Source organism: Grampus griseus, assembly GCF_964374135.1.
Source record: "Grampus griseus genome assembly, chromosome: 1".
NCBI classification, from domain to species: Eukaryota; Metazoa; Chordata; class Mammalia; order Artiodactyla; family Delphinidae; genus Grampus; species Grampus griseus.
Window position 1 is genome coordinate 68,199,116 of NC_139017.1, and position 24,606 is coordinate 68,223,721.

Here is a 24,606-nt window from a genome sequence, read left to right on the forward strand (position 1 = left end):
CAGAGGTGGAGGCTGTTTTTTGGCCTATTAACATGGACTCTTCTCTTAGCCGAGGCTGACTTAGCTCTGCTATTTCTAAATGTCCATCTTGTCAGCATCAAAGAACAATGCTGATCCCCTTGTTAAGTACCACTACTCAAGGAGAACAGCCTGCCACTTGGTGGCAAGTTGGTTACATCAAACCTTTTCCATTCTGGAAAAGACAACAGTGTATTCTGATCAGGACTGATATATATTTTGCTTTGCTTATAAGTGCCTGAGCCAGTACTACCATCCAAGGACTCAGAGATGTTTGATTTACCAGCACTGGGTCCTACATAATAATGCCTTGGAACAAGGTACCCACTTAATGGCAAAGCAGGTACAGCAACAGGCACATGACAGTGGGATCCACTGTTCCTACCAAATACCTTATCACCCAGAAGCCTCTGACCTGGTACAGTAGTGAGATGGCCTTTTGAAGGTGCATTTGTGGTGCCAGCAGGGATGGAGTGCTGTCCTTCACAATACAGTATAAACCTACATGACCATAATAGGGTGCTTTATCCCCAAGAGGTAGAATTCATGGGCTCTGCAACCAAGGGGTGGAAATAGGAGTGACCCTATTCAACATCACTTCCAGTGATCCACTTGAGGAATTTGTACTTCCTAGGAGTCCCTGCAACTTTAAATTCTGTGGGTCTGGAGGTCCTGTTTCTCAGAGTGGGGATGCTTCTACCAGGCACCGCATAAGAATCTCAATAAACTTAAAGGTATGGCTGTCATCTGGTCACTCTGGGCTCCTAATGTCAGCAAACTATCAGGCAAAGGAAGAAGTTGCCATACTGTCTGGGATAATTAACTCTGTTATGAGGAGGTAGGATTGCTGCTACATTATGAATGCAAGGAGGAATGTGTTTGATGCACATGTGATCCCTGGGTTGTCTTTTGGTCCTACTATACTCAGTTTTAACTGCGAATAAGTAAACAATTATGGCCTGATAGGGCATGATCTCCAGGGGCTCAGAACCCTCAGGGATGAAGGTCTGGATCACCCCATTAGGTAAGCCATCTAGACTAACAGAAGTTGTAGTCAAGAGGGAGATGAATCTGGAATGGGTGGCATAGAAGGAAGATGGTGAATATCATTTGCAGTTTCTGGACCAACTGCAGCAACTCGTCTTGTGTTTCCAGAAATTGTGACTAACTTGATTGCTGGAGAAACTGCGTAGAGAGAGTGAACTTAATGTACAAAGCAAATGGATCTGAGCGGTGCTAGAGGTGAACTGTAGTAGACATTGTTGGTACCCTGTCCAGATCCCCTTTACCAGGAAGTGAGTGTCAGCTGCTAATAGCTCACTGCTGCATTTTCTTGAGAATCACCCTCTGCCAACAGGACCAACTTCTGGAAACTCCTGGAAGGTTGTGCCTTCCCAGGGATAACACCACAGCCAATGGAATGATGTCAGTTTCTGCAAAGAAGTCAGATGGGATTCTGATAGGGATTGCATTATCAGTGATGATATGTAATCAGTAATTGTGTTATCAGCAAATGATACTGGGGTACAGAATTCCTTCTTGCTTTCCTCAAGGTGGGACAAATGTGCCATTTATGTGCAAAGAGTTTCCAGTGGAGGCTAAACTTATCTGCTGAACCCATATCTTTGCCTAACTTGCCCCCTCTCCTATCTTGCTTCACTCACTCTATTCCAGCTTTTACTTGAGAGCACTCCCTCAATAGACCACTTGCACAGAATTCCTTTCTTGGACTCTGCTTCTAGGGAATCCAGCCTAAGGAGAACAGTGGCGGCAACTAAGAGATTTGAGTTTGACAGAAGGTAGAGCAAAGAGCAAAGGTGAGTTCAATTTAGGAATGTTACGGTGCCATTGGCTGGAACAGAAGGGAATATCCTCAACCTGATAAAGTGCAACTACAAAAGATCTACAGCTAACATCATACTTAAAAATCAGGAACAATACAAGGATATCAGCTCTTCTAGTGAACATTATGCCAGAGGTTTTGGCCAGGACAATTAGGCAAGAAAAAGAAATAAAAGACATTGCGATTGGAAAGGGAAAAAAAAATGAAACTGTATTTGCAGATGTCATGATATAGGAAATCCTAAGGAAGCCACTAAAAAGCTATTAGAACTAATGAGTTCAGCGAGGTTGCAGGACTTAAGTTCAATATACAGAAATCAATTATATTCCTATGCATTTGCAGTGAACAATCCAAAAGTGAGATTAAGAAAACGTCCATTCACAAAAGCATCAAAAAGAATACTTGGGGGAGGGGACTTCCCTGGTGGTCCAGTGAGTAAGACTCCACGCTCCCAATGCAGGGGGCCCTGGTTCAATCCCTGGTCAGGGAAATAGATCCCACACGCGTGCTGCAACAAAACGTTCACATGCTGTAACAAAGAGTTCACGTGCCACAACTAATAATCCCGCATGCCACAAGGAAGATCCCACGTGCCGCAACTAAGACCCGGCGCAGCCAAAATAAACTAATTTATTAATTTTTTTTAAAAAATGGAATACTTGGGAGAGGGGGAGAATAGGAATACATTTAACAAAAGAAGTGCAAAACTATACTGTTAAAACTACAAAACATTGTTGGAAGAAGGAAGATGTAAATAAATGGAAAAACACCCCATGTTCATGGAGCACAAGACTTGCCATTGTTAAAATGTCCATACAAGTCTTCCTCGACTTATGATGGGATTACGTCCTGATAAACCCATCATAAATTGAAAATATCTTAAGCCAATACATTTAATACGCTTAACCTACCAAACATTATAGCTTAGCCTAGTCTACTTTAAACATGCTAAGAATACTTACATTAGCCTGCAGTTGGGCAAAACCAGCTAACACAAAGCCTGTTTTATAATAAGGTGCTGAATATCTCATGTAATTTATTGAATACTGTACTGAAAGTGAAAAAGAATGGTTGCAAGTGTATTGGTTGTTTACCCTCGTGATCGCGTGGCTGACTGGGAGCTGTGGCCCACTGCTGCTGCCCTGCGTCATGAGAGAGGATCATACTGCTAACCCAGGAAAAGATCAAAAGTCAAAATACAGTTTTTACTGAATGTTTAACACTTACACACCACCATAAAGTAAAAAAATTGTAAGTCAAACCATTGTCAGTTGGGGACTGTCTGTACTCCCTATCTCCATACTCAATGCAACCCTTATCAGAACCCCAGCTGAATTCTTTGTGGAAATTGACTAGCTAATCCTAAAATTCATATGGAATCACAGTGGACTCAGGATAAGAAAATAATCCTGAAAAAAGCAATGGTAATCAAAACAATGTGGTGATGGCACATAGCTAGAATAGACATAGATACCAGTGGAGTATAATTCAGAGTCCAGAAATAAACCCATACATCTATGGTCAACTGAGTTTTCACAAAGGTGCCAAAACCATCCAATGAGGAAAGAATATTCTTTTCAACAATTGTGCTGGGACAGCTAGGTAACCACATGGGAAAGAATGAGTTCAATCCTTACTTCACACCATAGGCAAAAATTAACTCAAAATAATTTAAACACCTAAAAGTAATAACTAAAACCATAAAGATCTTAGAATAACACATAGGGATAAAGCCTTCATAATTCTGGATTTGGCTAAGAATTATTAGATAGGACACCAAAAGCATGAGCAACAAAAGAAAAAAATAAATAAATTGGACCCCATCGAAATTAAAAAGTTTGTGCTTCAAAGGACACCATCAAAAAATTGCAAAGACAACCCACAGAATGGGACAAAATATTTGCAAATCATGTAACTGATAAAGGATTTGTATCTAGAATATGTACTCTTATAACTCCATAATAAAAAGACAAATAACCCAATTTAAAAATGAGTAAAGGATTTGAATAGACATTTCTCCAAAGAAGACAAAAACGTCCAATAAACACATGAAAAGATGCTTGACATTGATAGTCATCAGGAAAGTGCAAATCAAAACCACAGTGAGATACCGCTTCACACCCATTAGGATGTCTAGAGTCAAAAACTTAAAAAACATTGGCAAAGATGGGGAGAAACTGGAACCTTTATACACTGCTGGTGTGAATGTAAAATGGTAAAACTGCTTTGAAAAGCAGTCTGTCAGTTCCTCAAGTGATTAAACATAGAGTTAACCATATGACCCAGCAATTTCATTCCTAAGTATATACCCAGGAGAAATGAAATGAAACTTATGTCCACACAGAAACTTATACATAAACGTTTACAGCAGCATTTTTCATAATAGCCGAAAGGCAGAAACAACCCTAAGGTCCATCAACAGATAAACGGATGAACACATACAATGGAATAATATTTGGCTCTGAAAAAGAATGAAGTACTGATACATGCTGCAAAATGGATGAACTTCGAAAGCATGCTAAGTGAAATAAGCCCATCACAAAAGGCCACATACTATATGATTCCATTCATAATAAAGTCCAGAATAAGGAGATCCATAGAGACAAAGTAGATTACTAGTTTCTTAGGGCTGGTGGGGGATGGGAAAATGGGGGGGGTGATACCTAAAGGGGACTGGGTTTCTTTTTGAGGAGATGAAAATGATTGAAAATTGACTGTGGTGATGGTTGCACATATCTGTGAATGTACCAAAAGCCATTCAATTGTACACTTTAAATGGATGAATTGTATGGTATGTGAATTTCATCTCAACAAAGCTGTTTTTTATTTATTTTATTTTACTTATTTTCGGCTGCGTTGGGTCTTCGTTGCTGCGCACTGGCTTTCTCTAGTTGTGGTGAGTGGGGGCTACTCTTCCTTGCGGTGCACGTTTCTCATTGCATATTGCGGTGGTTTCTCTTGTTGCAGAGTACAGGCTCTAGGCGTGCGGGCTTCAGTAGTTGTGTCACGCAGGCTCAGTAGTTGTGGCTCGCGGGCTCTAGAGCACAGGCTCGGTAGTTGTGGCGCATGGGCTTAGTTGCTCCGCAGCATGTGGGATCTTCCTGGGCCAGGGATCAAACCCGTGTCCCCTGCATTGGCAGGCGGATTCTTTTTTTTTTTGCGGTATGCGGGCCTCTCACTGTTGTGGCCTCTCCCGTTGCGGAGCACAGGCTCTGGACGCGCAGGCTCAGCGGCCATGGCTCACGGGCCCAGCCGCTCCACGGCATGTGGGATCTTCCCGGACCGGGGCACGAACCCGTGTCCCCTGGATCGGCAGGCAGACTCTCAACCACTGCGCCACCAGGGAAGCCCGGCAGGCGGATTCTTAACCACTGCGCCACCAGGGAAGTCCCCCAAAGCTGTTTTTTAAAAAGTGCCATTGGCTATCAGGTATGCCAGTCTAAAGCTTGAAGGAGAATCCTGATTTGGAAATAAAGGCGTAGGATTCATCATTATGTGGATAGTAGTTTGGACTGTAAGAATGGATAAGATCACTTTGGAAAAAAATGTAGAATGAAGAGGAAGAGAATCTCATGAAATAAATGGTCAGAGAGATATAAATAGAAGTATGGAATGTAGTGTCACAGAAATCAGTGGGATTGAATATCTAGAAGGGGTAATGATTATCACAACCTCAAACGCAATAGGAACGCCCAAAATAAGAAAAAGAAGAGTTGGTAATAGCAATTGATTTAATGGTAATAGCAATGGTGCCTATCAAAGCAGTGAGCGCAGAAAGCACACCACAGAGGGAGAGTCTTTTATCTCCATAGCTCCACTTTAGTCCCTCTTGTCAAGGTCTTAAATAATCTCCATGTTTCCAAATCCAGTGGTCGATTTTCAGTCATCTTAGCCTCAAATTCTCAAACAGGAATGACAGTTTATAGTGCCCTTCTTGAAACATTTAAAATTTTTGTTTTCTAAGATTCCTTGTTCTCTTGGTTTTTAAATTCTATTTCCTTGCTGCTCCTTTTAAATAAATTTTGCTGGGTTTTCTGTCTGACCCCTACTAGTTGGAGTGCCTCAGGATTAGAGGGCTTAGTCTATAGACTGCTTCTCTTTTCTTCCACATTAACTAAGTGAATGTTCCCCATCTAGTGCTATCTATGCCATTTATACCTTAATAGCTCCCCAATTTATACCACCAATTGTCTCTTTTCCTATGAGCTTCAGATTCATATGTCAATTGTTTACTCAGTAGCTCCATTTGGAAATCTAATAGGCATCTCCAGTTTAACCAGTTTAAGATAGAACTGGACATTTTCCCAAAAAAACTCTCTTTCTGAACCCCCACCCCCACCCTGAGCTCTATGTCAGTAAATGGCATTACTATTTGTCCTGTTGCTTAAGTCAAAAAACCTGAGATATCTCGACTCTTTCTCTTGTACCCCATATTCAATCTATTAGCAAATCACCTCTGCCACCTTCAAAGTACATCCTGAATCCAACAACTTCCTACCACTTCAACTGCAGCAGTAGTCTTGCAGGTCTTCTGCAATAGCTTCCTAACTGGTCTTTCAGCTTCTATTTTGCCTCCCTGCCGGTAGTTTTCAAAGAATCAACCAGAATGAATCTCTTCATTTATAAATCAGATCATGTCACTCTTACTCAAAACCCTCCATGGCTTTCTAGTACTCTTAGGATAAAATCCAAAGTCCCCTTCTCGGCCTATAACTCCGTAAGTGATCTGGCTCCCATTGTGTTTCTCCAAACTAATTTCCTACCTGCTCTTTTGCCACATTAGCTTTCTTGCTGTTCTTTGAATACACCATACACTCAAGCTTCAAGTCTTTTTACCTTACTGTTTTCCTCTACCTGGAAGATTCTTTCCCTAGTGTGTATGACTTATTCTCTCACTTCAAATCTCTATTTAAATGTCACCTCAGCAGAGGGGCCTTCCCTGAACCCCGTATGTAAAAGAGCACACCTACTCAGGTTACCCACTTTTACCCTGCTTTATTTTCCTTTACAGTACTCTTCATAATTTAATATTGTCTGTGTGCCCCTCTCCTCCCCCTACACTCTCAACCCTTGTGCAAATAAATAAGTTCCATGAATGCAGGAATCTTGGTTTGTTTTGTTCACTGCTGCAGCCTGAGTACCTAGAAGAGGGCCTTACACGTAGCAGGAATCCAATAGTTGTTGATGGAGTAAATGAAAGAATGAATAGAATGGTAGGGCAATAGATAGTTTGTGTCCTAGCCCTCCTAGGTGCTGGGGTTAAAAAGATGAAAAAAGACATAGCCCCTGCCCTTATAGAGCTTATATTCTAATAGTATTGTCAGATTACAAATATATTATAGGTTAAGTGTTATAGGTAAAAAATGGTATGAAAAAATGCAGAGTGAGAGAACAGAGGAAGATGGTAGTGTACAATTTTAGTTGGAATAGTTAAGAGCTGTGTCTCTGAGGAAGTAGCATTTGGGTAGATATCTGATTAAGTGGACAGAACAAGTCTAGTAAAGATATGGTAGATGAACATTTTAAGAAGAGGGAACAAGTGCAAAAGCCCTGGGGCTGTCCATGCTTTGGTTGGAGTGACAACAAGAAGGCCAAAAGGGCTAGAGCAGAGCTAGGTAGTATGGGAGAAAATGAAATCAGAGAAATAGGTGCCACATCATGTAGGGCCTTCCTTGGAGGCCCTTTTGATCATTTTGATTTTTACTGTGTGATGGGAAGCTTTTGGAGGTTTTGAGCGGGCAATAATATGACCTGGCTTACATTTTAAAAGGTCACTCTGGCTGCCTTTATTTAACTAGCAGGGCAATAATGGAAGTACACAAACCAGCTAGGTGTCTATTGCAATAGTCTAGGTAATATATAATGACTTATAATAGGATGGTAGCGGTAGAAGAGGTGACAAGGAGCCTTTCACCCTGGCCTACTGGTTAGAAACCCCCTGGCCTGGCAGCTGGGAGTAACCTTTTCAGGGGCCTTCTGCACTCTTCCTTCAGGTGTCAGAACGAGGCAGAGTGTACATACCCCGTCCAATTCTTGGGTAACTTCAACACACTACCCCCCTTCAGAGGAAAGAACCTCCTGAACAGCTTAGCTACACCTCAGGCTTCTGAATCCCTTATTAAAAAATGGGAAAATGGGCTTCTCTGGTGGCGCAGTGGTTGAGAATCTCCCTGCCGATGCAGGGAACTCGGGTTCGGGCCCCGGTCCGGGAAGATCCCACATGCCGCTGGGCCCGTGAGCCATGGCCGCTGAGCCTGCGCGTCCGGAGACTGTGCTCCGCAACGGGAGAGGCCACAACAGCGAGGCCCGCGTACCGCAAAAAAAAAAAAAAAAAAAAGGAAAATGGAGGTCTCGGGGGTAAATGGTTCTCGTGGGTATAGAAACCACTTAACAAGGTCAACCCCAAAGGAAATGGGGTTTTCAGAAAAAATCTTCTGGAGAGAACTGCTTGTTCTCAGTATAAAAAAACAGGGCAAAAATGGAGGTCGCCCAGGAGGTTGCCTGCCAGCCTGTTAGAAATAAAGCTGATTTCCACCACAATTCCGGGAGACGTCTAATTCGTATTTCTTTTCAGCATCAAAGTCAGCCGCCCGAAACACTGCGAAAACAACTTCTTTGCCTCCTCAGTATTGCGCACGCGCCCCTCGCTCCGTTTTCCATTGGTCTTAAGCCCCGCCCCCTGTGCGTCCTTCGAGGAGGGTTGGGAGCGGAGAGCTCGCGCGACCGCTCTTCCCCCAGTCTTCTCCAGCACATCGTCGCAAACGGGGCCGGAAAGCGTGGCGGCGCAGGCGCAAGCGCAGAGAGCGGAGGCGGTGGTGGTGGCGGCCGCTGGCCAGTGTAAGATGGCGGCGGCGGTGGTGGCGGCAGTGGACGGGGCGGCTGGGCGTGGAAGAGTCGGAGCAGCCTCTGGCAGAAGGATGACCCAAGACAGGAAGCAGGCTGCTGAGCCTCGCCGGCTCCCGTGCTTGTAACTGCCCCAGCCGGACACCCCCCCCTTGACCTACCCGGTCCGTGTCTCGTTCCGGCTTGGCCTGCTCCCCTCTCCCCTGGCCCACTCCTCTTCAAGATAGGTTTGACTCCTTTCCCAAGCTCCCAGGGCTGAGGGCTTCTTCCCCTGACCTGAGTCACCGCCGGGAGGATTGGCTGCCTTTCCCTCAGGTCAGCCCCAGTGTTGACCTCAGGAGCCTGCCCCGCAATCTACAGGGACGTCTTGCCTCGTCGGGTGACCCATTTGTGTGCGCTTTTCTCCCCTTTAGATGGGGGGACGCGGCTTCCCCTGCGTTTCCCCGTCACCTCAGGACCACCGCGCAGTGTGCCCCCTCCCCCATCCCGAGTTCTCGGGCCCAGCACCTTGTACGGAAGGCCGAGGTCCAAGATTATCCCGCAGTCAGTTGTTGCTGTCTGTTCCTGTACCTTTTGTAATGTAATTCTCGTAGCCTGCTTCCCCTCACCCCTAAATCTTTCAGGACACCGTAGAACGGTCCCATTTGGTCCCTGTTAGTTGGAAAGCATCTGGTGGCTTGAGTTTCTGACTCATATGATTGTTGCTGGAGTCTCTGTAAACAAACCGGCATTAGCGCTATCACGTTCTCTCCGGGATTTACCCCCTGCTCTGTGGCTTCTTGTTGAGAGGTTTGGTTAGGGGTTAGCGTTGAAAAGATTCAGGTTTTCCTTTTAAATGACTTATACGTTTTAGTGGAGCTGGGAGATTACTTGCCTGGTTCCTTTAATTTCTGTAACTGTAAGTTATTTGTTCAGTAGTCAGAATTAGATAAATTACGGTGGTTCTGAATAGTTCTGAGGAGGTCTAAAAAATACTAACACGTATTCATACATATTTTTTATTATGTTTAGTAGAAGAGACACCTTTGCCATTTAAACTTTAACTTTTCTCAGTCCTTCAGTGAATCTACAGACCTATTTTCTCAGGAGCTCAGCCTGGCCCTACTTCAGTGATAAAGGAGGAAAGGTGAGTAGGAGTTGAAGGCATTTAAATTCCTGAGTGCAAGACAGACCCTACCCTGGTGCTCAAGTGCTGACCACTAGTCATAAAATTCCTACCACAGTTTCCCAAAGAGTCGGGTATTGTTCTTGGCTTTGTTCCAGCTCTGGTTAAATTACTTTTACAAGTTTAATTGGCTCTGCGCCTCTTGACTTTCTGTCCTAAACTATTGCTGTATATCTTCACATGACTACAGTTAAGCCTAGAAGTGAATGTATCTCCCTCTTTCTTTATTCATTTGCCTTGTGTTTTGCCTTTGTGCGGATCGTGTTTCTTACACTGTTAAAAGCTGGGAACTAGTTTGCCTGAGTTCTGTTTAGCTTTTTGTCAAATCAAGTCTCTTTGCCTCTCAGGACTTTAGATTGTCATTTCTTGCTATGGAGAATATTTAGCTGCTTTTAACTAAAAACTAGTGAGTGATGAGTGGTGCTGCCTTTAGTTGGTGACTGTGTCCAATCCACCTCAGAATTCCAACTTTTCAGGACACAGTGATAAATTTTGGGTAAAAAAAAAGAAGTAGTGGTGCTCTTTTATATCTGGTCTGAAGAATTCTTGGTTAGCAGAGGAATCATCCTGTGCATTCAGCAGCATGGGCCAGTGCCACAGAGGGAGTTAGGACATACTTGTAAACGTAATTTTTGTAAGGGTGTTGGATTTCTGGTAGCAGAGAATAGTGCTGTGGTTGAGTTTCATAGGCTGTGACGGGAGAGCTGAGTGGCTCTGGAAGGTAGGCCTGGCTGATTCTTAATATCTTTATGATTTGTAGTAGGAAGAGTTTGAGTGTGACATTGGTGAGTTTTATTCCACACAGTGTTCTGATTAGAAATTGCTCATTATGAACTAGAATAAGATTATTATTGGCAGTATGTGTGTGTATCAATAAGATAAAAAGGGGAAAATACAGTCTTTAGAACTGGGTAGGTTTGGGTTTAAATACTGTACTAAGATTTATTAGCCATGTGACCTTGGGCAAGTTACTTAAACTTTTCTGAGTCTTAATTTCCACATCTGTAAAAGTGGGATAATACTGCTTATGTCCTAGTGTCATTGTCAGTATTATATGAGGAATATTATATAAAGGTCTTAAATTATGCCTAGCCCAAGATGGACACTAAAAAAAATACTTTCTCTTTTCTTTGCACATCATTGATATAGCTTTGAATAAGTTATACGTTAGTTTACACTTCTTTGCATTTTGCTTTTGAACACGTTTTTCTGGTTAATTTTTCAGATTCATTTTTTTAAAATTAATTGATTTTTATTTTTGGCTGCGTTGGGTCTTTGTCGCTGTGTGTGGGCTTTCTTTAGTTGTGGCGAGCGGGGGCTACTCTTTGTTGTGGTGCACGGGCTTCTCATTGCAGTGGCTTCTCTTGTTGCGGAGCATGGGCTCTAGGTGCGCTGGCTTCAGTAGTTGTGGCATGCGGGCTCTAGTGCACAGGCTCAGTAGTTGTGGCGCACGGGCTTAGCTGCTCCGCGGGATTTGGGATCTTCCCGGACCAGGGATCTTCTTAACCATTGCGCCACCAGGGAAGCCCTTCAGATTCATTTTTAATTGGTCAGCTTAGATGTGTTCTTTGTAGGTGCCCACCTAGGGTTGTATTCTGAACATGATTCAGTTTAGTCTGGTGGGAGTTCAAGACCAGAGGACAGGAATATTAGATGTTGATGTATGTATATTTCTAAATGCATTCTTAAATTAAACATCAATAAGTTTCCTTTGTTCTTTGCTCCTGCCTCTTGGTCTCTCTTTTAGCTCACCTAATCAGAGTTGACCTAAGTATTGTAATTCCTTTCCTTCCAGCTTCAGTGTTGTTCACCACCTCAGCTCCAGCTACCTCTTATGCCTTTTCCTTTTTGCCATAGAAGGAATACATTTTTTTTCCAAGCTGTTGGGCTCTGCAGTGGTCCTCATCAATAGCTAATCAAAGAACTAGACCATGAAAAGGTCTCCTTTCTTTCTGAAATAAATCTGGGCTAGGGAGTTAGGAATGCAGAGTTTTTTATTTCATCTCCCCAGCTGGACCATCTTAATAATATGACAGCACAGATAAAAAGTTTTTAACCTCTTGTTGGTTTTTCTTTCACATCTTTTTGAGGGAGGTAAGGGCACATGAAAATTAAGAAAGTTGTTGATAATAACATTGCTATGAAAGCAACTGTGTTCATTTAGGCCAGTGATCAACTTAGAGTTGACCAACTTTCATTACCACCATCTAGGGTCTAAATTCTCTCTGTTCAAAGGTAAAGACTCTTGGGGTGGAGGGTAGTGAGGTGCATTTTATTGTTTGTGTTATTTATGAGGTCTAGAGTTCTGTGTTCAGCAGGGCGAGAGTGGGTGTGGGAGGAGAAAAGGCAGTATGTTGAAAGAGGCATAATTTTGACTGTTCCTTATTACTGTATGTGCTGGGTAAGAACCCACTCCCACCATCACCACTCCCAAGAAGGGCTTCACATTTTATGCTCCAGGTGACACCTGTGTATACAGTGAATCAATATTTTTAGTCTTTAGACCATAACTGTAAAATTCTTATATTTCTGAAGATATTTTATATTTCAGGGTGTTGCATAAGAATTGTTGCACCTTACTAAGAAGTATTTCCTACCGTGGCTGCAGTGGGAGGCTAGGTATGCTTATGACCTTAGTTCCCACCACCAACCTGACAGGGCATTTTATTCAGCAGCCTGTTAAATGTATAAGAATCAGCCTCAGTGCTATGATCCTAAGTTTTGACTAGGATCAACCTAAGACAGAAGCTTGTCTTCAGAGAAAGCTAAAAGAAATGTCTTTTTGTTGCCAGTTTAAAACAATACTGGCATTTCAAAAGCAAACGGACTCCAATAGAAGACGTTCTATAGAAGTATGCCCTGTTGTGGGAGACTGAGATCTTCAGAGTTTCATGGTCTAGGTCCTGTATTCTATCAGGTGAGTTACAGGCTTTAAAAATCATGAAGTGACGGGTTGACCTTTGTTTTCAGTAGATAGATTTATTTCTGGATTATTTCTACTGTAGAAAAGTTATTCTAAACATGTCTAGGAAGTGTCCAGATTATAAAAGACAGAGTTATCCAAACAGCTTTTTATTGCATCACATTGGTGTTAGTTTTTAAGATTGAATTAGTTTTTTTGTTTTAAAGCAGATTATCAGTGAGCCAAGGTAATCTGTTATTTACCCTCAGCCATTTGGAACCCAGGCAACTGAAAGAATTGAATCAGCAACAGTCATGGAAGTAGTGACTATGTATATCTTAGTTTCAGAGCCAAATGCTGGTGATTTTAGATTAGCTTTACAGTAATATTGAAAGCTTTTCATCTTTCATTTTTGTGAGTATATCCAAGAAACTTCATCACTGTTAAAATTGGTCAGAAAAAGGGGCTACCTGTTCTTGTTTACTGATGCAGTTATTCTTGGAGTGAGAAGAAAGTCCTTGAAAGGTCTTTAAAAATTAGAGTGTGATACATTTTATGAATTGGTCACTTCTTTATAGCAGTCTTTATCTCTACCTCTACAGGACATAGTTTCTGGGCCAGAAGCCCAGTTTCTCAAGTACTGCCTTAACCCAAGGAATGTGTATGCCAAAGATAAACTAATGAATTAAGGCTGCCCTGAGTTTGCAAACAGGGCATGGTGAATGATTAATTTGACAAAGATGGCATCTTATTAATGAATCGTAGTGTGTCTAAATGGATTGGGTTATTGCAAAAATTTTCTTCATTGTATCTGAGAGGTTAGATATTTGCTCTTATCCTCTGAGGATACTATTTAAGGAGGTCTGGGCAAGTTCTAATGTGAAGCATCCATGCTTGCCTCACATCTTTTTTTTTGTTGTTGTTGTTAGCCATCTTGAAAGCTATTATAGGATTTACCTCTAGTGGTAGCCAAGAGGCTATATTCCTCTGGTGCACTTTAAGCATTGCCACATTATCACGTATGTTTTTAACCTTACTTAGGACCCACATTATACTCTGTTCTCTAGTCTCGTGCAGATAGGAGGGCACTTCTTGATGTTTTTAACCTCTCTTTCTTTATTGTTTTATCATAAGTGTACCCTTTCATCTCTGTAGTGTCCTTTCAGACAATTTAAGAAAAATTTGAAATGTGAATGGCAAAAACTGGTAATGGGGACTGGATTCTGATGTAGATATAAATCATTTCATAGTGGAAACACAATGAAATTTCCTAAGAAATGGGTTTTCCTTAAAATGATTTAAATTGAGATGAATGTGCTTAAATGTTATTATAAAACATTCCTTAGCTCTGTTGCTAGAGATAGCACTTAGTGCATTCCTAACATACTCTGAAATACTGTTAGTAGAATTAAAGCCAATAAACTATAAACACAGGGCATTTGGTGTTACCGACAGGGAGAGAAGGCATTCATCCAATGGAGGAACAGAGCTCCTTGTTTGTAGTATAGTTGATGTAGAAATTCTTACCTTCCTCATCATCATTTGTGATGATTGCTCTGAAGTTCTCATCTTGGCTATCTTCTGAACCTTAGAAAGGGAGAAGACTTAAAGAGACTTATGCTGTGGGCTCCTGTGTATATTGCTTTACCCCAGTTCATAGAACATGAATGTGCTCAAAAGAAGGTATTAACAGAGTTCTCTGAATTCTTTAAAAGGCCAGTGAGAGTAGGTAAGCAGATTTTATAGACTTGGAGCTGTGTGTTGATTTGTGTACAGTGTTTGGAGGATCATTGTTGAGTGGTGAAGAAGCCCAGTCTTCTCTAGGAAATGCAGTCTGAAATCAGAGATGAGAAGCTAGAAAAATAATATAGATGCCTACCACGTACAGACAGCCAGTTGCAAATGTTGTGTTTAATCCTCTAAACCAGCTCCTTCAGGGTAATGATATTGTCCCATTTTACAAAAGAAGAAACAAACTCAAGGGTAGATGGTTGAAGTAGAATTCAAACTGAGGTCTGACGGACACCAAACCTCTTTTCTTTCCCTTATACCATATGCTGTCTTTAAAAACCAGGGCTAGGGCTTCCCTGGTGGCGCAGTGGTTGAGAGTCCGCCTGCCGATTCAGGGGACGCGGGTTCGTGCCCCGGTCTGGGAGGATCCCACATGCCGCGGAGCGGCTGGGCCCGTGAGCCATGGCCGCTGAGCCTGCGTGTCCAGAGCCTGTGCTCCGCAACGGGAGAGGCCACAACAGTGAGAGGATCGCGTACCGCCAAAAAAAAAAAAAAAAAAACCAGGGCTCTTCAGTGCCAAGTGATGAAGCAAATTGAGCTGAAAGGTAGATCAGTACTTTTATTTTAATTAATTTATTGTTTATTTTTGGCTGTGTTGGGTGTTTGTTGCTGCGCATGGGCTTTCTCTAGTTGCGGCGAGCGGGGGCTACTCTTCGTTGCGGTGCACAGGCTTCTCATTGCAGTGGCTTCTCTTGTTGCAGAGCGTGGGCTTTAGGCACGCAGGCTTCAGTAGTTGTGGCATACGGGCTCAGTAGTTGTGGCGCACAGGCTTAGTTGCGGCATGTGGGATCTTCCCGGACCGGAGCTCAAACCCGTGTTCCCTGCATTGGCAGGCGGATTCTTAACCACTGTGCCACCAGGGAAGTCCATCAGTACTTCTTATAAAAGTGTATTTAAAGTATAAAAGGTCTGTCCAAATGACAATATGAATGAAGACATTTTTGAATTGTTTAAACATGAGTCTCAGGTTATGATTAATTGGTAGCCTAATAAGTTTTTTATGGAAATAATTTTAATGGACTTAACTGAAGAGATAGCTGAATCCTTTTATTTTATGATACTTGAATAGGGAGAAAACCAGCATCCATTCCTGAGGTAATTCCATGGAAAAGCAGTTCTGAGTCTTACAGCCTTTTCTCAGTTTGCACCTTTCTGTACTCTGTAGCATTTGAAACAAGAACCATTCCCACTTTCTTGAAACCTTTTCCTCTCTTGACTTCCAAGTCATTTAAAACTGTTACTCTTTCAACTTCCCTGAGCATTTCTCTCCCTCTTTCTTTTTTTGAAGGATAGGTATTCCCCAAGATTTTTTTCCTTTCTTGAGTCCTTAATTTATTTTTGCTTTTTAGTGAGGTATAATTTACAAGGGATTTGATTTTGAAGCTTATCTGTACAAATAATTCTCAAGCCTGTATCTCTGGCCCTAATTTATTTCTCAGATTTCAGACATACATTGATTTTCCACTTACTTTCCTGACGTCAACTTGGATTTTAAACGTAATCAAAATCAAATTCCTCTCTTCCCCCACATGCCAGTCTCTCGTTTATGGCACTAGATTTCCTCTGTGCACCCAGACTCAAACTTGTCTTTTTTATTTTTTGAGCTTTGTTACTGCTTATTGAGCCAAATTCTATCATTCTGCCTCTACAGTGTTTCACACGTTGACCCCATTCTTTTAATTTCCTCTGCCATCAGCCTAAGACAGGATCTCATTGCTTCTTAACTTTGGCAACTGTACATTTCAGTCCATCTTATTATCCTTAACAAAATCTTCCTGCACACACACACACACACACACACCCCTTCTACTATACTTCACACACACACACACCCCTTCTACTGTACTTCTTAACTAATGAACTGTACCCCAGCATCTAGCCAAGCCAGACTACCCATGTATTTTGTTGAACATAATCAGGTTTTTCATCTTCCATGTCTTTTCTCATGGTGGTCCTGATGGGATAGCTTCCTCAGTTCTACCCATTGAAATCCTCTCCTTCCTTCAAAGTCCAGTTTAAAAGCTAATTTCTCCATAGAAGCTTTTCCTTTCTCCCTGACTAAACATAATCCTTTACTCTGTTGAACTACAACAACATTCTGTTTATATTTTCTTTTTTTTTTTTCCTTTTTTGGCTATGCCACTCGGCTTGCAGTATCTTAGCTCCCTGACTAGGGATTGAACCCGGGCCATGGGAGTGAAAGAGCTGAGTCCTAACCACTGGACTGCTAGGAGATTCCTTTTTTTTTTTAAGATGGTACTGACACTTGTGTCTCTTGTATCATAGTTGTATACCTGTTTTCCTAATTGCTTATTGGCTACAAAAGGTATTATGACTGCCTTATTTATATTTGTAGATCCTGTATTGCCTTGTACATTGTTGCATTACTAGCATGTCTCTGTACAAATGGGCCACTGGGTGGTGCCAGAGGCCTATAATTTAGAGAAAAAAGGGAGGCTGGAGCTGCTATACAGTTGGGCTACCCAGTGCTGTTACATCTTCTGCAAGATAGGAATAGAGATTAATTTCCCTGATCCAGAAACGTTTATAGTTTCTGCTCCTCTGTCCCGTTTACCAGAGGAGACAGTGTAGTATATTTAACTCCTCCGAGTACTTTAATAGAGAGTAGCCTAGAACTAAAGGCCTGCCCCCCTGTAAACATGTTTATACAGTATGAGTTTCAACTTCCTTGGGGTCATCCTTTGAATTCAGTGTCTGAAGTTCTCTGATTAATAAACACTGTACTATTAGATTGGGGCTGGCAGCAGGAGTTGGGAAAGTTGGCTTGGAGAAGTGTTTATTGTGAAGTAGAAAAACAGTAAGGTAAGGAGAATGAATTTAAATTGAGCCATTTCAGCTTAAAAGCAAAAACTGGGGATGGAGAAAATAGGACTGGTTGATTCCAGATGGACTGTGGGACCTAAGACTGAAAAGCAAATTTGTACTTTGGATGGAGATCAACCCTGAACAGCTGTTCAGTCATGAGTGGTGTGGGACATCTGTCCTCCCAAGAGGAACCAGGGATTGTGTGGCTCTCAGATATGTCTTACTAATAATTGAAGTAGTTTCTACCATCACCTTTCACTTTAAGAGGAAATTCTGAAACCTTGTCTCATTTAAACATGGGTGTCTGTGTAAGAGAGTTGGGCACTTCAGTTGCAGAATGAGACATGCCAAACGAGGCAGCTGGACTGACCCAGCTGGACTGACCCAAGAGAATGCTGAGATTATGTAACTCAAGGGAACTCACTGAGCATGAGTTCAGGTCTTAGTAAAGGGATCAAGGACAGAAATATTATTTACAAGTTGATGTTTCCATTGAACCTGAGGTAAGGTAGAGTTATCAGACCAGTTTCCATAGACCCTAGAGTCCAAAGGAGTTAAAGTGAACTTGAGAGAAATTTAAAAAATAAAAATAAAAAGCGTATGTATACAAATTAATAGTACAACCGTTAGAACTACTTTGGACTACTTTAAGCTTCTGATATTCTTAGTTGTCACCTAGACAGTAGGGTTGAAGACTTTTTATGAGTTCAGGATTCATCTTGCCTTTAATGTGGTTCTGATAAGGCAGCTTTGTTTGCAGCAAAAATTCTTCCACATTTTAATTTTCAAGCAAGAAGACCAGACATTTTGCTCTCTTTTATTGTGGCCTATTGACCAGTGTTAGCTAACTTCTATTAATAGTCACAGGCTTGAGAATCTAGTATTTTTAATTGTTGGGTTGTATCTGTCATTTAACACTTTGCATGATTCTTTCCCCCCCTCCCCCCACTCTCTCATTCTCTTTTCTGGCCAGATTGATTGATTGATTGATAATTTACATACAGTAAAATTTACCTTTTGTTTCACTGACCCATTCTTTGGATTCTAACAAATGCATAGTCATGTAACACCACCGTGATGGAGGCATAGAACATTTTAATCATTCCAGCAGATTTTCTCATGACTGTTTGTAGTTAGTTCCTTTCCCCCAAATCCCAGAAATGACTGATTTGCTCTCTGTCCCTATAGTTTATCTTTTCTGGAACGTTCTACAAATGGAGTCATGTTATGTAGCTGTTAGAGTCTTGCTTCTTTCACTTAGCATAACACATTTGAGATCCATTCATGTTGCTGTATATGTCAGTAGTTCATTGTGTGATGGACCACAATTTTTATCCATGACCTGGCTGAAAACCACTTGCTTTTAGTTTTTGATGCATCTAAGTAAAGCCACTAAAACACTTACATTTAGATTTTTAGGTGGATATGTAGTTTCATTTTTCTTGAGTACATACCTGGGTAGGATTCCTGGGTTGTATGGTAAGTGTATGTTTAACTTTATTTAAAAAAAACTGCCGAACGGTTTTCCAAAGTGACTACGTACCATTTTACCTTTCTCTGAGCAGTGTGTGAGACATTAGTTGCTCTACTCCTTGTAAGCACTTGATAAAGTAAACTTTCATTATTATTATTTAAAAATTTTTAACTTCTAATAGGTGTGTAGAGGATTCTCATTGTGGTTTTAATTTGTATTTTCCTAATGACTAATAATGTTGATCATCTTTTTCAAGTGATTGTTATTTAGTTGTGAGAGAAATTAAATATATTCCGATTGCTGTCAAATACGTCTTTTTTTTTTTTGCGGTACGCGGGCCTCTCACTGTTGTGGCCTCTCCCGTTGCGGAGCACAGGCTCCGGACGCGCAGGCTCAGCGGCCATGGCTCACGGCCCCAGCCGCTCCGCGGCGTGTGGGATCTTCCCGGACCAGGGCATGAACCCGTGTTCCCTGCATCGGCAGGCGGACTCTTCAACCACTGCGCCACCAGGGAAGCCCTCAAATATGTCTTTTGCAGATATTTTCCTCTAGTTCATTGCTTGTCTTTTCGTTTTTTTATGTGTCTCTTGAAGACTAGATTTTTAATTTTGATATGTCCAGTTAATTAATTGTTTCTTTCATGGTTTGTGCTTTTTTGCATTCTATCTTAAGAAATATTTTCCTAGGGGACTTTCCTGGCGATCCAGTGGTTAAGACTGTACTTCCAATGCAGGGGGCACGTGTTCGTTTCCTGGTCAGGAGACTTAAGCTCCCACATTCCTCACGGTGTGGCCAAAAAAAAAGAAATATTTGCCTAACCTGATGTCACAAAGATTATCTATTTTGTTTTTCTTCTGGAAGTTGTATTATTTTAGCTTTTACATTTAGGTCTATGATCCATTTTGAGTTAGTTACTTTTTGTATATTGTACAATGTCCAAGTCGAGTTTCTTTTTTTTAAATTTGGATGTCCTGTTGTTCTAGTATACCCGGTTTCTTGTATAAATCTTTCATCAATATTAGGATAAGAAAGCAGCCCCATTGGTTTTAAACAAGAGATGTTTGGTGCCTCTTCCACGAAGTACTCTTACATCCTGTTTTAACTCCCCCTCTGCTTGATTTTTAGTTAATATTTTGTCATGTATTTGGTTTAAAATTTAAGGCCTTTTTCTTATTAAGACAGGAGGAATCTAGGTCACTGGAATTTCTTAGGTAGAAATTAAAATGACACCTGGGTCTTTTTTCCCCATCCTCCAATAGTTTACTCTTTAACCTTCACTTTGGCAGGGGTTATGGTTATTTTTAGAGTACAGGCAGTAGAGCTAATCTAATTAAACTCCCCCAGCTACCTGGGGCAGTGAGCTCATCAGCTCTTCCAAGCTCAGATTGGTTTGCTCTGGACTGGATTTTACATGGAAATTGATCAAGGTAAAAACAGTGGATTTGTTGGGAATGGAGTGCATTAAAGAGTGAAGAAGGTAATTTAAGTTTGGGATCAGATATGGTCCCTACCTCAGATTTATAAGGTTGTATTCTTTGGTGATGGAAGAAATTCTAGAGTGACTCCTGTACTTAAGACCTAGGGCACAGTCATAGCACCTTAGCCTGCTTTAATTTGGGCACTTACTCTAATTTCTACCCCAGAATTGAGGTGGTTTTAAGTTTCTTCATTTTGACAGACATTTATATGATAACAACTCATCCCCAAAGTAATTGTATTTTATCAGTGTCATCGAAGTTTCTTGGCTTCTTAGAGACGTGATCCCCCAAAATGGGAATGTATGTACTCCAAGGGATATGGAAGATGATCCAGTGCTGTATAGGGAGGGAATGTTGAAATTTTAAGTTTTTTCTAGAAAAATCAAGCTTAATATTTAATGTGAATTGATTAAATGTGGGTTCATGCTCAGAGTTTTCACTGATAGAAGTTCATAATCAGTTTTGAGATCACTGCTCTAAGAGTGTCCTTCTGCAGAAGTTTTAACATATAATTTTGTTTAACTGTACCATCTCTGGAATTACTAATACTGTTTTACAAAAGAAGAAAATGAAGCCCAGAGAAGATTAAGCAGCACATCCAAGGTCACATCACAAAGTTTGTTAATAACTTAGGTAGTACTAGAACCCTGGACTTCCAATTTTCAGCCTAGGACTACTTATACTAAACTCTGTGGCCCCTAAAATGTGACTTTTAGAAGCTCTCTGCCTATCAGCTTGGTGATTAAACAGAGTTGACATAAGCATTCATAGGTTTTGTTCTGTTTCTGAATTTAGGAATAAATTCTGTGAACTTTTTTCCTCAAAGAAAAGATCGCTTCTTGCAAGAACCTTAAACCAGTGTCCCAGAAGATGAGCTTTACAACATCTGGGTATAGGTTCAACCTCATGGCTCTCCTTTTCTGAGAAGTGGTTCTCAGAGCTAGGTAAGCATTAGGCATTTGGCACCTCCTGCCTAGCAAATGTGTTTTCTAGAGCCACTATGAGTCTAAAGTTCAGGCAGTCTGGGCTTCTGTAGAAGTTGATGAGATTCAGTTTTGAGAAAGGGTCTCTGGAGCTGCTCAATACTTCTCTAGGAGTGGATAACAGTGAGATGGGAAGTATGGTGTGGTTGACAGTCTTGATTCTGGAGGTGAGAAGGCATCAGTTCTCTTCTCAGTTGACCATAAGGTATGCCTATGACCTTAGTTTTAAATCTTAAAGTAGTACAGTTGTTTTCCCTGCTTCATAGAACTTTTGCAATTAATGTAATTAATTTAAACCCTAGGTGAGGAAGAAGATATTGCTGAGCTACTGAAGAATATAAACAGGGACTACTGAGAGGAAAAAAACAAGTGTTGTGTGAGCAGTGCTGTACAAAAATACATCACTGAAGTAGGAGGAGGAAAACAGCCTGCTCTGCAAACAGCTCTTCACTGTTTTTCTTTATGTGGCTTCACAAATCTGTTTTTTGTTGGCATTGTCTTTCATCATCACCCTTCCAGGTGTCCCTCCCTCAAATTCAGCCTCAGTCCTGCTCTTGCATTATTTCTACTCCCCCACCCTGGCCTAATGTGAGCAAGCTTTGGGCAGCTGTCTCTTGGCAGAGGACACTTTAAAAAAATTTTTTGAAGCAACTTGGATTTTTGTAGAGGAGAGAAGCGGGTAAAGATAAGGATGGGGCTGCTTCTGGGATAATTGTTATGGGAATGAAAGGACTGTTGAAAGATTAGAGGCCAGTGCGCCTGGGTACAAGGACTGGAGTCATAATCATACTTTGTCTTTTCAGTGCCTTTTGTCCAAGGCACTGAAAGGGCTTAACAAAATTCTGGTCTGAATAATATTATTCTTTGCTCTTTGGACTTTGCTTGAGGTGGGAGTGAGGCCCTGAAAAAATAATGACTGTATTATAGTGGTATAAAAGGAATAAAGCTAGGTACCCCAACTCCTAGTTAGGGCTTTGCTAAACAGACAAACCTGGTGAAAGTTGGTGGAACTAGGTGAAATAGTGCTTGCCATTTTATGAAATGGACTGAGATGGTTTTAATGGAAATGTTGCACTTTCTTTTCCAGCTTTGCACTTGACTGACTTACTAGTCATAAAAGGGAAGAAAAAACCTTTTAGGTTCTTTTTTAGGGGTAGGATACTCCTGAGTTCTAATTTGACTCTGCTTCTTATAATCCTTAGTTAATATCTGTGCCTGTATGTTTGAAGCTAGGCATCTGAATGACCATAAAGCTCAGGCTGTTATCCCAAGAGCTCAGTTTCTTCTATCTCTGCTGTTCTGTGTGTGAAATGATATTCAGAGTCTGACCTTCCTCTTCATGTTGTGAAGGCAAGTGTTTCATAGAGTTTGTGGATACATACGATGATTATTTACAACAGAAAGTTTTTGCCTTAGAGGGTAGTGCTGAAGCTAGCTTTTTGAATTAAGACTCTGCTTGCTTGCAATACATGTCACTTGATATAGACCTGCTGTTCCAGGATTTATTTCAGTTCCTTCTTTCCCATCTGAAAAATCACTGCCAATTACTCAGTGAGAAGAAATGGCAGTTAGCCTCCCAAAGATATGTCTCTTTATGGAATTTAGACATGGGGGGATAATATCTGGCATAATTTTCAGCAGCTGAGAAGCCCTGCTGAGAACACACACAAAAATCAATTTTGTAAAAATGACAAAGGCTGTACATTGTTAAATCTCCTGGTGCCTTTTATCATCTTTCCCAGATTGTTTCCTAATTGTTTCATTTTCTTACTCTTCTCGATCCAGGCTGGCTGCAGTAAACATCATTCAAGATGTCCAGCAAAGGGAGCAGCACAGATGGCAAAACAGACTTAGCTAATGGTAAGGGGCCATAATGAAGGTGAAGCTATTTTTACTATCGACTGAGGTTCTCCTCCTCCCGCAAAGAGAGTGGAGACTTGGATTTTAGCGGAGGGAAGGAAATCTTTCCTAAGAATGAACTCTTGGAGGGAGACGCAAGAGGGAAGAGATACGGGAACATACGTATATGTATAACTGATTCACTTTGTTATAAAGCAGAAACTAACACACCATTGTAAAGCAATTATACTCCAATAAAGATGTAAAAAAAAAAAAAAAAAGAATGAACTCTTCCTGTGTTGTTTTGAGTGTAGGAAACTACACAGGAAACACCTTGGACTACCTGGTACTTTTGCTCCTTCAGCTTTTATCTGATTGTTTTCAGAAGATCAATAATAGAGTTGTCCCTCTAAGAGGTCAAGTGGTTTGGAATTTTGTAAGGGTGGACAAAACCTAGGAGATGCTGTTAATAAAGGAGAAAAAGAAGATCCAATTGGTGGTGGAACCAAGGGAGTTGTTGGGAAGGCAAGGCTCCCCAGTTATAAGGAGAGGTCTCTTTTCACAGTAGATCATAGTTCAGTAGAGATAATTAGATAAGAGATGAAGTTATAAATAGCTGCAGTTGGGGCTTTTTTCTTTCTTTTTCTTTTCTTCTCTTTCTTCCTTTTTTTCCTTTCCTTCCTTCCTTTCTTTCTTTCCCTCCCTCCTTCCCTCCCTTCCTCCTTCCCTCCCTCCCTCCCTGCTTCCTTTCCTTCCTTCCACCAGTGCTACCAAGTATTAAATCACTGGGTCTACTGCAGATTTGAAGGCAGAATATCATGATTCTGGTAGAGTATAGCTACTACCTGGGTTATTTGACCAGTGCATCCACTCTGAGCCAACTTCCAAACTAGAGAAGGTCCTTCAAATGGATATAGTTGGGCAGTATAGTGTTCAGCATTCCTCAGCACCTTGTAGTTTTAAGATTATCGTCTAAATTCTAGTTGACGTGTTTGGTAGAGCAATGAAGTGAGTAAGGGAAAGGGAGATTTTCAGCATGATGTTTTATTGCCCCTTTGTTCTTTTCTTACCACTGGTGTTCATTTATCTTCTCTAAAGGAGAGTGATTCAGATTTTTCACTAGGCTTAGTTGAAAGGCACAGGATTCTAGAGGGTTGGAGGTATACAATTGATTTGGAGTTTGGCCATTAGCTAGATCAGGGATTGGCAAATTACGGCCTGCAGGCTAAATCCACAGGCCTGCAGGCTGCTGTTTTTGTAGTTTACTGGAACTCAGTCATGCTGCATTTATTTACATAGTATTTATGGTTACTTTTGTGCTACAGCAGTGGAGTTGAGTAGTTGTGCCATACATCCATATGGTCCAAAGTTTAGAAGCCTAAACTTTTTATTATCTGGCCCTTTACAGAAAAAATTTGCCAACCCCTAGCTATTATCTTGGTCA

The 24,606-nt window shown here is 41.3% G+C and overlaps 1 protein-coding gene across 8 annotated transcripts in view; it reads left to right on the forward strand.

The window, feature by feature from the left end:
* The first annotated feature begins 8,607 nt into the window (after positions 1-8,607).
* DCAF8 (DDB1 and CUL4 associated factor 8) overlaps positions 8,608-24,606 on the forward strand; it is a 44,286-nt gene continuing 28,287 nt past the window's right edge. The window contains exons 1-4 of one of the 8 annotated variants that reach the window (XM_082651893.1): positions 8,657-8,868; positions 9,758-9,830; positions 21,167-21,284; positions 23,109-23,183. In XM_082651893.1, coding sequence (XP_082508019.1) covers positions 23,135-23,183 — 49 coding nt within the window. In that variant the 5' untranslated portion in view covers positions 8,657-8,868; positions 9,758-9,830; positions 21,167-21,284; positions 23,109-23,134. Of the gene's footprint in view, positions 8,869-8,912; positions 9,097-9,757; positions 9,831-12,759; positions 12,787-21,166; positions 21,285-23,108; positions 23,184-24,606 lie in introns of those variants that run through there. The other 7 variants (XM_082651890.1, XM_082651889.1, XM_082651891.1 and 4 more) reach the window with 7 other exon arrangements.